The following is a 12,306-nucleotide window of genomic DNA, read 5'->3' as shown; positions in this document are numbered from 1 at the left end:
AAACCCCAACTCACATTTCCTTTATATTTTTTTCATCATTTCACGAATCATGCAGCCTCAAAAAATGAACCAAGTAACTCCACTCTACACACTGCTTTTAATTTTAGTTCTCAACACTCCTCATACTACATTTGGCATCAAACAATACTATAACAGAAATCTTGAATGTAGTCTCTAGGATAGCTGGGGAAAAAAATGTGTTTGAAAGGTCACAGCAAAGGTCACATAAACAACATACAACAGCAGCAGCGCCGCGACTAACGTAAACTTTCTTTATTTCGCTCGTCAAGTCGGTGTGAAACCTAGAGGGAGGGTGAGTGACCATCTTCCTCTTTGTAAAATGGACACCGAAAGCTGTTTCAGTAGCTGAAATAATCTTGCAGACATCTTGCTTGATCATCGAGTGAATACATCTAGGAAATAAATTATGTCAATGGCTTTTCTTTCTGTTCTGAATGCTTTGGTTGTGTCTGATACTTGAAGAGCTGTTGCCAACATTCTCTTTACTCACTCCCAGGACGGATTCTCGAGGCAGCAATAATAATAATAATAATAATAATAATAATAATAATAATAATAATAATAATAATAATAATAATAATAATAATAATAATAATAATCGCCATCAACATTAACTTCTTCCTTTTTCTCCTTCTGTACAAAATTCAGTTCTGTACATCGCTCTGTGACATAATACCAGAGTTGAGCTGAGGGTGAATGTAGAAGAAATAAAAGATGTGAGTGTGAAGTTCTTCCATGTTTCTTCTCTATCACAACAATGTCAGAGAGAAGTTAAACGGGGAATCTGATCCCTTTCATGTCAATGTTGGTTATGACATTAGAAGAATTCCAATATAATATTTACAATATAAACATCGATTTGCAGATCATGTTTCTTTACAAAAAAGGACATTTACACTAAACTGGAATGTTCGTGTGTATTTTTATGACCAAGAAAAGGAAGGAAAGAAAGCAAGAAGGAGTCGGGGGGAGGGTCAAAGAGAAGACACGTGGAAGAACGATATTGAACCAGGATGTTTCGGATGGTTTTGAACTTCTAATGTCTAGAAGAACAGACCACAGTCTGTTCACAGCTACAGAGCATGCACCTGTACACTGCGTTGTATTTTCATAATTAAAGTAAACAATTGCACATGCTGATTGCTATGCCAGTGTTAAGGATGCCTATTCAGCACAGAACAGCTCGACGCCTAACACATAGATACAGTCCGCCAGGTAAACAACTCTGAAAAGAAGCAATCCCAGTCATTTTATGCGTTTTATGTCTACTGCAGTCTTCGTTCGTCCGTCCATCCAATGAATAGTCCTCAAAATTCAAAATTGTGTCTGCAATTGCTATAACAGTCCCCAGACGACACCCAGTGTCGCGTAACTACAACGACATGTAATGATACTTGGCGGAAACAAGTGTGAATCGAAGTGACAAGTGTGAAATCACAACATCAAAAGACACCGAGAACCGACACAGAATTGCGAATCGGACGGGAATGATTTAACTGATCAAAATTCTACCTTTCTAACATCACGAGTGTAAGCATCCAGCAACTCTCTCCTTCAGACCTCAACAGTAATAAATAGTTTTTTTCTAATAAATTCTGTATGCAAAGGACACTGAACGCACCGTACCTTAGTCACTAATGTTCCCACTTCCCAGTATTAAGTAACATTCACACCGATTGGTTAAAACGCTCGTCCAATAGTAACATTCGTAAGTTATATGCGGTCGCAGTGACGACCATTTATAATTGTTGAAAGATTATCGTTTCTAATATTTTAGGAGCTAACATCACAACAAACTGCTTCAGACTCGTACAGCTGTTGTCGAGATTATTAATTTTTTTCTTTTTCTTCGTCGTATACCAGAGCATAATACATATTTCAGTTCACAGTTCTGTGCTGCTGAGCTCTGGTGTTTTTAACACAAATTAATGGTGATATCTAAATATTGCAAATCTAATAAATTAAAAAAAAATAATACAGTATCAATTTACAACCTAACAAGACATGAAAAGAAATCCATGAGGATATTACTTGCATTTTGTTGACAAAATTGTTGTGACATCCTCTAGTATTTATTGCCCAGCCTGTGACAGAACTGACCGGTCACCGGAAAATTCATACTTCTGTTTCAACGTGTTATCATGTTTAATATAAAGTGATTGTCTCGCTAATCTTCACAAAAAGAATTTTGATATTTCACCTCCCTTCGTGACAAAAATTGTGATAGAAATCATTTGTAAAATGTTATTAAGTTCGTTTAGGACTAATGTCATGCCGGTATATCTCAGTCTCATCTGATTTTTAGAATAATTGATCGCGGTAAACCCACACACAAAACCCTCAGATACTATTTTTTAGAATAACCTTCACCCCAACATTTGCATGTCGCCACTCTGCGCCATTTTTCTTTTTAAACTTCAAAAAAAAAATGTCTGCGGCCAAGCCTCCTGAAAACTAATCTTTAACAAGAAATGAAAATCCTTGCCGCTTCATAAACTTGTTTCACCTCCGTGCTCAGTAATTTAAAACGTGATGTGAACCATGTTCCCAGTGAGTGTTTGTCTTTTCCTGCGTTCAGTCCGTGAAGAGGATGTGGCCGGAGAAGGTGGAGTACATGTACCCGTGGATGTAGGATGCTCGGCTCAGCAGGATGAGCCACGCCTGGTCCCCCGCCCTCAGGTTCAAGATGGCGCTGTTGGTGGCCGAGGCCCAGTAAGGGATGCTCTCCGCCCAGATGGTCGCCACCATCTTTTCGTTGACAACCAGATCAACCGCAGCCTGGAAACATCAGCATGCACAGTGAAGATTATGTCTGCCGCTGCTCACAAAATGGATTCTGATTAATCACAGCTCAGTAAAAGACACACGACAGAGCTGTCTCTCAAAATGTTGTTACGTAGTAAAGTAGATGCCTTGAACTGGTGTACTTTCGTTGTATGTGTATAAGTGTATATTATACTGGTTTAGTCTGCTATGTGTACAAGTATATATTAGGATGGTGTGTCTGCAAGTATAGGTTGGGTTGTTTTAATATGGTATGTGTACAAGCATAGGTTAAATGATTGTAATCTGTTATGTGAACAAGCGTAGCTTAGAGTGGTATGTGTATATGTTAGACTGTTTGTATGTGTAGAATTATAGATTAGACCGATATGTATACAAGTCTGGTACGTACAAGTATAACAAGATTAGACTAGTATTGTACGAGTATAGGTTTAGGCTTTAATATGGTAGGCGTACAGGTATAGGTGTAACTGATTTAATCGAATATGTTTACAAGTATAGATTATTTGAGATTATTTTACATATGCTAGGCTAGTTTAGCCTGGCTTAGCCTTGAAAGCGGACAGATAGAAAAAATGTTATTAGTAACCAATCTTTTCTTCTATCACTTCAGCTCCAGCGACAGCAGGTGGCACCTCTACAGCAACAAAGAGACGAATACGGTAATAACGGCCAGTGGAACAACGGGATCCGACCTCTGAACCTGCATCAGAACAGCCACTTCTACTTACATCCACCTCTCCAAAACCTCTACCTGTATTTGCAATCAGAAAGAAGACATCGGCAGACTGGAAGTGGATAACAATGAGAAGCAAACTGACATGAATGCCGAAATTCGACGAATTGATGTTAAAAATATCTTTAGGGTACTGTGGACTCTTGATCGCAACTCAGCTTTTGCTTTGGATTTGTTTGTTTGCTTGTTTGCTTACTAAAGAATTCTACCTAGAACATAATTAAACATTTTTTTCAAACTGTCACCGGAAACGAAAAAGAAGAGTGAACGAAGGAGGCAGGAAGCACAGATAAGCGAGACATAACTCGAAAGATACGTTCCATTCTTTCATCAAAGTAACGTACACGTTGCCTCCCCTGCGCAGCGACAACGACGGTGAAGTAGTAGGTGCCGTTGTAGGGGGCGGTGAAGCGGCCAGTCTCGGCACTGAAGGCCCCTCCCACATTCGTCACGATGCTGTCGAAGACGAGATCGGAGTTTTCTGTGACCGGTCCCTTGTTGTCTTTGAGCCCGGCAAAGAATGCCACCTTGGGTACCTTGGCAGCAGCGCCACCTGAAGCAGAAAACGGAATGGAATAGACTGGCTTTGAAAAGGGGGGAGGAGAAGGGAGGATATGCTTATTGCTCGTGTGTGGCTCCTGGAATGGATTTGTTGACGACCGCTAAGGAAATCGTGGGAAGGTGGACATAAAACCAGTAGTCATTAGACCAAAATAAAAAAAAAATCAATGCTATTGGTGTGTTCAATTAATGATGATGATGATGATGATGATGATGATGATGATGATGATGATGATGATCTGCATTTCGTTAAAAAAAAACGCTCGCTTACTGGATTCCCCTGGCGGGCCAGGCATACCAGGTTCCCCGTCTCTCCCTGTTTCTCCGGGTACCCCCGGCTTGCCGGGTGGGCCCCTGGGCCCCTGGATGGGCAGGGTGATGGGCATGCCGCTGTTGGGGTTCTTGCAGGAGACCTCCAGGTGACACGCCTCCTCGCTGCCGGCCACATCGTCCATCTGCGACACGTCACGCTCCACGTTGCGGTTGCGCTGGCGGTTCTTGCGGCCCTTGCGGGTGTTGGCCTCGCACGCCACCAGCACCAGGAGCACCAGCAGCACCAGAGCTAGCACGGCCTTGACCTGCATCCTGAAGGTGAAGGATGCTTGGCGTTATTGGTGTGAAGATTGAAGTAGAAGGCTAATGGTGGAGAAGAAATGAAAAATCTTTATTTATGAGGGTAACAGAATAAGAAAAAAATTTTTTTTTACATCTCACCCTCGGACTAATTAGTAGAAATAAAAACATTACATTAATTCAGAACAAGGCAATAAAAACAGAGAAATTATGATAATCTGTATGAACATGGTGGTTGATATCTCAGTGGACTTCTCGTAAATAAAAAATTGTCATTCGTCTCTCTCTCTCTCACGTGTGTGTGTGTGATGGATTTCTTGATGAGTGGGAAAACGATAAACAGACAAATGCATTTCCGACTCTTTCAGGCACGACAGCGGTTATTTCCCGACTGAACGACAGAAACGAAAACAGCATAACAAACTGATGAAGGAACAGAACACATTTGTTTGTTGGAATAAATCTCTTGTCACCAGCTTTCCTGCCACAAGGACTGATGTGTTTCAGACTGTAAGAGGTATTGATAAAGGCTTACTCGGAGGGTGAACACCCTCGTAGGTTTTGCTTTATGGATGGGTTACTTTCGGGTGTTTTCGGATTTACTATGACTCCTACTTGGAAAGAAGGATAAGTAGACGAAATGAACGACGCTGAGATAGATAGATAATGAGGTTTTTTTCTTCATAAACAATTACTACTTACTGGAGGAAGTAAATTCGTCTCCAAGATATATATATATCACGTTTTGAATTCTTTCTATAATCTCTCATACCTAGGCCTACTCAACAAAGAATTTAAATTCCTTCTCTTTCTTTCTCTCTCTCGCACTTTCATCCCCTAGGGTCGTTTCATCTTTCTGCATTTCAAATCTCTTAAAGAATGTATATTTTATCTACCTATTCTTGGAACTTCGCACTCATTAACCTGCTTATGTTGACAACATTTTCCGTGGCAATTTTGATGACAGCAACTTTCCAAGTTCTCCACCCTTTCCCTGAATCTCTTTTTCTCTCTCTCTGTCCCACCTACCCCTTCTCTCTCTCTCATTAATCTCCCGGAGATGACCGAGGCACGTGGCTGTACAATGTTTGAGCAGCGAGACAGACCAACAGTAAGACTCAGCTGCCACCAGAGGTCGTCTCGCTTTCCTTCAACATCTAGATACACAACATTTCCTACTGATTCCTCGTTCAGCCTACTTTGCCAGGGTTGCTTTTAGCTTTATTGAAGGTGTCCTCATGCCAGAGACGGTTAACCACTTTTCTCTCCGTCCTCTTTTGTACATTTCTTCTCTCTCTCTTATTTGTCCTGCTTCTTGTTTCTGTTTTGTGAAAATGATGAACGTGTGAGGTTTTTTTTTGTTTGTTTGTTTTTATGGCATGTGTGTGCCTGTGTATCAAAGAGTTTCTCTAGAGTCTCCAGTTAACTACTAAAACGAGGCATGAGACTACAAAGCTTCCGGTTTAGTCACATTCTTTGTTTAGGCTCGCCGAGACTAACAGCGGAGAACTTCGCAAGAGACTAAGCGTTGGTCTCGGCAGACAGACAGCAGTCCACCTACACACGTCCGTGAAACAAGTCTGTATGTATGTGCGCGCGTGCGTCCGTGTGTGTGTGTGTGTGAAATGTGTGAATGCGTGCGTGCAAAATCCTTCAAGTGAATTACCGCACGACGTCCTCCCTCTTACCTCTCAATCGAAATCGAGGCTGGGAAGAGAAGATCTGTTTAAACTATTTGCAAATTTCATTTCCAGAGCTGTTAGTGCTAAACATGCAGGGTTTGGCGCAGACAGGACGGGAGGAGAGCAAAAGTATGCACATTCCATTCACAGCCTCTCAACATTTCACCGTGCCCCGGGGAGCACGAAATAACCCCAAAAAGATCGAAACACATCATCGGTTTATTTTATGGTGGCTAGTTTTTTTTTTTTTTTTTCATCTCCTGCAGCAATGCGTCTCTCTTCAAGGCAATTGTGGATTTTTTAAAAAATATTATTCATTTCTAACAAAGAAGGCCATTACAAGAAAATCGTTTACCGCGTGTGTGTTTAGGACCGGACAAAAGGGACGTTTGCTATACAGATTTAACGTTTCAAAAAAGATTATTTTGTTATTGGGAGTTAGGGGAGGGAGGGATGGTTGAATGATTGCATTTTTCTTGTTTGTTTGGTACGAATGTTGGTGTCGTTTTCCACACCTGTGTGCGAGTCTCTATCCATCTAAACCAATACATGAGGTGCAAGTATTTTGGTGCTCGCGATAAAGGTAGTAGAGGAGGTCAGCTGCGGGGGATGGATAGGGAATGAATAGGAAGGGAGATAATAGCGATAACCCCTATTGCCTTACAATAACCTCACAACTACCTCTCCCTGCATCTCTCCCTCAAGTTTCTCTTGATATAAACATGTAGTCCTATCATAACACTTTTTTTAGGTCGCATGGGAGGGAGGTATTCAATATCCCGGGGACAGCTTTTCTGCGAGGTCGATGCCCATCTCCTGTCCCTCTGGTTGTTTACCTTACCCAACCCTCTGTGGAATCAGATACCCATTTCCAACAGCTATGACTGGGAAAAAATTCGCTGCGCCACACGGGTATCGAACCAAACTCGCATTCGGGTTTACACTCCAGCATTCTATAGTCACTTCGGATAACCGCCTCCTTTTGCTTACATAGATAGCAGCTACACCTTCCTCCGACACACTTCTAGAGACCAGAAAAATAAACACTGAGACCTTTAGTGTTTAGACAGCAGACCTCCCAGACTGCCAGGTCCCTTTCTCTCTGGCAGCGGAGTCCCTATCTAAGTGAGCTAATGTCTGTTGTGCTTTATCAGCTGGTTAGTTCATGGACTGGGTCTCACACCATGGGGCAGTCATTTGTCTTTTGTCTACTGTAGATGTGAGTGCCACGCTGTGCCTAATGCTTTTCTTCTGACGATTTGTTTTATTCGTTTATTGAAAGGACACGCGCGAACAAAAGGGGTTAGGGGGTGAGAACGGTCGGGGGATGGCGGAGTGATCCCTGCAGACGACACACAATTTGCCGGCAAGTTATTTGTGTGGTTGCTTTGTGACACCTTGATACATGTGATGTGTCTGATGGGAGTGTCAGTCTGGGACCGGGTGTTTACTTTTGTTCCTCAATTGGCTCTGATAGTCCGCCTGTATGTAATTTCCACCCAACCACCCCCTTACCCACTTCCCGCTTCCTAGAAGAAATGAGCGTGCTGTCTGTCTCGTGTACACACACGAGAAAATGATTTTGTACAGAGATAGTACCCGACATGTCTCTCTCTTTCCTTCTCTCTCTCTTTCTTTCTCTCTCTTAAACACGCGCCCGCGCGTTTGCTTTTGTCAGTCTGTTTTCCTCCATTTCTTCATTTCCCGTCTAATTTTCACTCACTCTCTCATGGCATTTTTTTTTTTATTTCCCCAGCATATATTGTTATTCATGTTTATACAAGAAACTGAAAAAGGTGAAACAATCCTTACTGTCCTGGTCTTTCTCCACGCAATTTACAGTGCCTCTCCTGCAGTATAATGGGGCCTCTCCTGCCCTCTCCTGCACTAACTACGGGGCCCACACTGACTACCGCGCGTCTCTCCTACATGACTCCATCTTGTTATGACACTTTACTGTTACAGATATATTAAATATATATGAAATACTTGTCCCGGCATCCACAGTGTTAGCCAATAGCTTGGTTGTTGGGGTTTTTTTTAAAAAAAAGGGGGGTTTACACACCATCCCTGCCTTCCAAGCAAAAATAATTATTTCTCTTTCTTTATTTTTCTGTCTTCTTTTTCTCCGTCTCCTTTCTCTCTTTCTCTTTTCCCTCACATTTTTGAGAACAATTTGCGTGTTTATGATTTTTTTTCCTTCTGTGTTCGCCTGGTTGAATGCTAGCTTTGTATTTTTGTTTCCGGTGAATCGTTAGTCTGTCTTTTCTCAAGTCTCTCTTATCTCCGCATTTTGTTCTACTCTTGGCGTGAACTGGCTCTGTGTGTGTGTGTGCGCGCGTGTGTGTATGTGTGTGTGTGCATATCTCTGTTAGTTGTTCCTGTCATTTGCAAACCGCATCGAACTCGCCTCCTATTCTGGAAATGTATGAATCACGTCCTCCTCCTCCTCCTCAATTGTCATCATCATTATCTGTGTTGTTGTTGCTGCTGCCGCTGCTGTTGGGAGTTCTTAAATTATGTCAAGCGCGTTTCGTAATTTGGAAAGGTGGGTGGTGTGACAAACAGAAACTGCATGGGGAACAAGCAGAAGACAAATAGGCTCCTCCGAACTTTTCCAGAATGAAAACAATTATTAGCCCAGTTTGCCGTCGACGTCTGCTGTATGACGAGGCAACACATCAGATGGCGAGGCAGCGAAAGTGGAAGCGAAGGAGCGAATCGGGAACATTCGACAATCAATACTCATTGCCGCCATGGCAGGGAACCAGAGAAGAAGACGATGGTTGCAGATGGTGAAGAATATGAGATCTTTGCTAAATTAATTTCCCCTCACCGACCCCCATTTTCTCCTCCCCTCCTACGTTCATATCCATCTTACTTTTCCTTCCTTCACTCTTACCTTTTTCGCTTCGACACACTTCCCCTTTCTTTCTCTCATTCAAATTCCAAATTCATTTTTCTCCCCTTTCCCCCATCATCATTGTTCCTATGGTAACCTTTTCACTTTTTAATCCATTTCACTCTCTCATTCCTTAGAAACTGTTCTGATTACACTCTTCATTAGACTACAGCGTTTTGTTTTTTTTTATCTTTTAATAACGAGTCCTTCCTCTTGGGAGACAATCAAAAGTAGCTGTTTCGTCGTTTTCCAGGTGGAGACCTAGTTCTAAATGTCAAGATGAGTTCAGACTCAATGTCAACAGTTACTTTCCTCCCCAAGATGGCTTTGATTGCTCCTCGTCTTCTTCTCGTCTTCGAACGCGAGAGCAGGCTTTGATGTTGCTTAGTGACGTGCAGGGGCAGGTTATCAATTGCCTGTAAATGCTGTGACCTTTTCGTGACCAGTAGAAGCAGGTGATTGTTTTCTGTTGAAATCGTACTTGTTGTGAAGGTAGGACATGCAGCAAACGCCGGGAAATGGCGAGAGGGATGAGAAATCAGATGAGAAGTAGGAGTGATGGAAGGCGAAGGACAAGAAGTAGAGGTGTGAGAAGGAACAGTAGAAGACAATTAGTAGAAAAACGCGAAAAGAAAGTGAGGTGAGAAGTTCAACTAGTGAGAAGAGAATTGTGACAGGTAGAGGTAGTGAGGCGAGAAAATTCGTAGAAGTCGGAATAGCATGGTAAGAAATAGTTTAAGAAGCAGCTTAATAGAAAGCACGAAATGCGAGAAGTCAGAGAAGAAACCACGAGAGAAAAAAAGTGGTAGAAGTGTGAGAAGTAGGAGAAGTTGCAATGAGTAAAAAGAGTGGAAATATGAGAAATGGGAAGTTAAACATAAGCAAAAAGGATTAGCCAAAGTAATTTTCGAGATACAGAATCGAATGCTTTTTCAAAGTCAATAAATGCAACATAAAAGTTGCCATTCACAGAAAATTGTTTCTGAATGACAGCAAACCGTAAAAATATGATCATCCGTAAAAGGGTCTTTCTTAAACCATCCACGATATCATTTCAATTCCACCCTTTCATCAAAATATAATTGTGCAGCTTACTGCTAATATCAATATAATAATCTACTGTACTAGCTGCACTCTCTGCCAAGTATGTCAAACGACCGTGAGGGTCGCCATTACAAACCGCATTTGGTACAATCAAATCCAAAGAAGACGAGAGTGTGGGTGTTGCACCAAGAAACAGGAGAGCGGAAGTAGTAATGTGAGAACAGAAGGAAGGTAGTAAGCAATGAAGTGGAGTGGTGTTGAAGAAGGAAATTAAAGAAGATAGGTACGCCAGGCAGGAAATGGAAGGAGAGAAAGCTGGATAGTTGGGTGGATGGAAGGTGGGGTGGAGGAGAGTTGGGGAAGGGACAAGAATGGTGAAAAGGAGCAAGGACGGGGTAGAAGCTGGCAGTCTTTGTTCCCTGGATGGATATTGGGGGAGGTGGGGAGGTAGGGTTGTAGTGTCGCTGCTGGAGCTGGAGGTCCCGATGGTAGTACAAGGTAGGAGGGGATGGGAGGGTGATGGTTATTCTCCTCCAAACGCCGCAAGATCTCAAACCGCAGACCCAAGTTTCATATGCTTGTGAATATCATGAATCAGCCTTTCAGATTAGATACACAACTACTTGTTCCTCCTCTCGCGAGACGAGAGTGTCGACTACATCGAGTCCAGAATGAAAAGATCGAATCAAGTTTCATTGTAGCTTGCAAAAAAGTTACCATAAAAATAATATAATATAAAGGTTAACTATCTTGATTTCATATGAAGTCTTATCTCATATTTAATTCTGATGTGATTTTTCTTTTTTCTTTTTTTTTATTTTGCTTCTTGGCAGTTGTTGATAGTAATCAGACCTCCTATACAATCTATACGCGAACACATCTTGCCGATGATGTATGTCTTTTGTCATGGAAACATAATGGCCTTCGGGTTCCCCTCCCCAAGCCTGCAAGGTAGCTCACACTTCAATAGCTTTCTGGGAGTTTATCGGAGATCACATGTCAAAAACAAGCAGTTATGTAGAAATTGAATGCCTCTCTCGTGTGCCGACTCCTCGATGACAGAGCGCGATCGTGAGTGTTGGTGAAACTGTTTACTTTTTAGATTAATTTCTGCACATCAGAATTTTTCTTTAAGAAACATCTCTAAATGTGAAAGAAAGAAAAAAGGATGTAAAAACTAGAAAAAAAAGTGGACAGAAAGAAAACGGAAAGAAATGTTTGTACATAAAAAAAAAACATGATTAAAACAATCGTATCTTACATTGTAAGAATTTCCAGCACGACAAAAGACAACCATAACAAAAAAATATTGACAAAGCCACTTACTGCCAGCATCAGGGTTAACAAAAACAACAAACAAGCGTCACACGAGCTTGTGTTCCTCACAGTTCAGCCACACTCACCCGTTAAGTGTATCCAAATCCTCCCCGCAGGAGAGCGCTCTCGCGTTTAATGCGTTTCCTCCCTTTGCTCTACTGAAGGCCGACCACTCGCTCTCGCTCCTTCCCTCCCCTCCAACCACCACCACCACCACACCACCACCACCATCTCTCTATTCTATCACTCGCGAATGTAAATCAAGCCGCTGATCCAGTCGCTAAATGAGGTTGACACAAAACGCACGCACTCTCGCCTCGGCGGGTCAAGGGTCGCGCGTGATTATACATATTCTTCTGCACCACGCACGCGCTTTCGTGACATTTCTAATACCCGCCCAGTCTGTGACCGTACAGTCTCGCATGCTGTCTGGGCTTTCTTCGGAACCTAAGCCAACAAAACAAACAAAACATCTCCTGTCCAAAACAAAATCCTTCCCCAATTTTTTTTTTTCGTAATTAAAGTGCACCTGAGTCTGAAGTGATGAAGTGCCTGTTGGAGATAAGCAGGCTTGTCGCGGCTCTACATCCTCCTCTTGACCATCTAGCCTGAAGATGTCATGCCTCCATACAAGAGCTGCCCCCCGGTCACTTTTATAAAGCTGTTAAGGAAAGTGCATTAAATTC

The 12,306-nt window shown here is 42.2% G+C and overlaps 1 protein-coding gene across 1 annotated transcript; it reads right to left on the bottom strand.

The window, feature by feature from the left end:
- Positions 1–78: 78 nt before the first annotated feature.
- Positions 79–11,761, bottom strand: LOC112557690 (complement C1q-like protein 4). The gene is made up of 4 exons (XM_025227684.1): positions 11,707–11,761; positions 4,374–4,687; positions 3,886–4,094; positions 79–2,799 (listed from the first exon to the last, which is right to left on the bottom strand). The coding sequence occupies exons 2-4, from the start codon at positions 4,684–4,686 to the stop codon at positions 2,596–2,598; spliced, it is 726 nt and encodes a 241-aa protein (XP_025083469.1). The 5' UTR covers position 4,687; positions 11,707–11,761; the 3' UTR covers positions 79–2,595.
- Between the last annotated feature and the right edge of the window lie 545 nt (positions 11,762–12,306).

Source organism: Pomacea canaliculata, linkage group LG2, assembly GCF_003073045.1.
Source record: "Pomacea canaliculata isolate SZHN2017 linkage group LG2, ASM307304v1, whole genome shotgun sequence".
NCBI classification, from domain to species: domain Eukaryota; kingdom Metazoa; phylum Mollusca; class Gastropoda; order Architaenioglossa; family Ampullariidae; genus Pomacea; species Pomacea canaliculata.
This window is presented reverse-complemented; position numbering and strand designations above follow the sequence as displayed.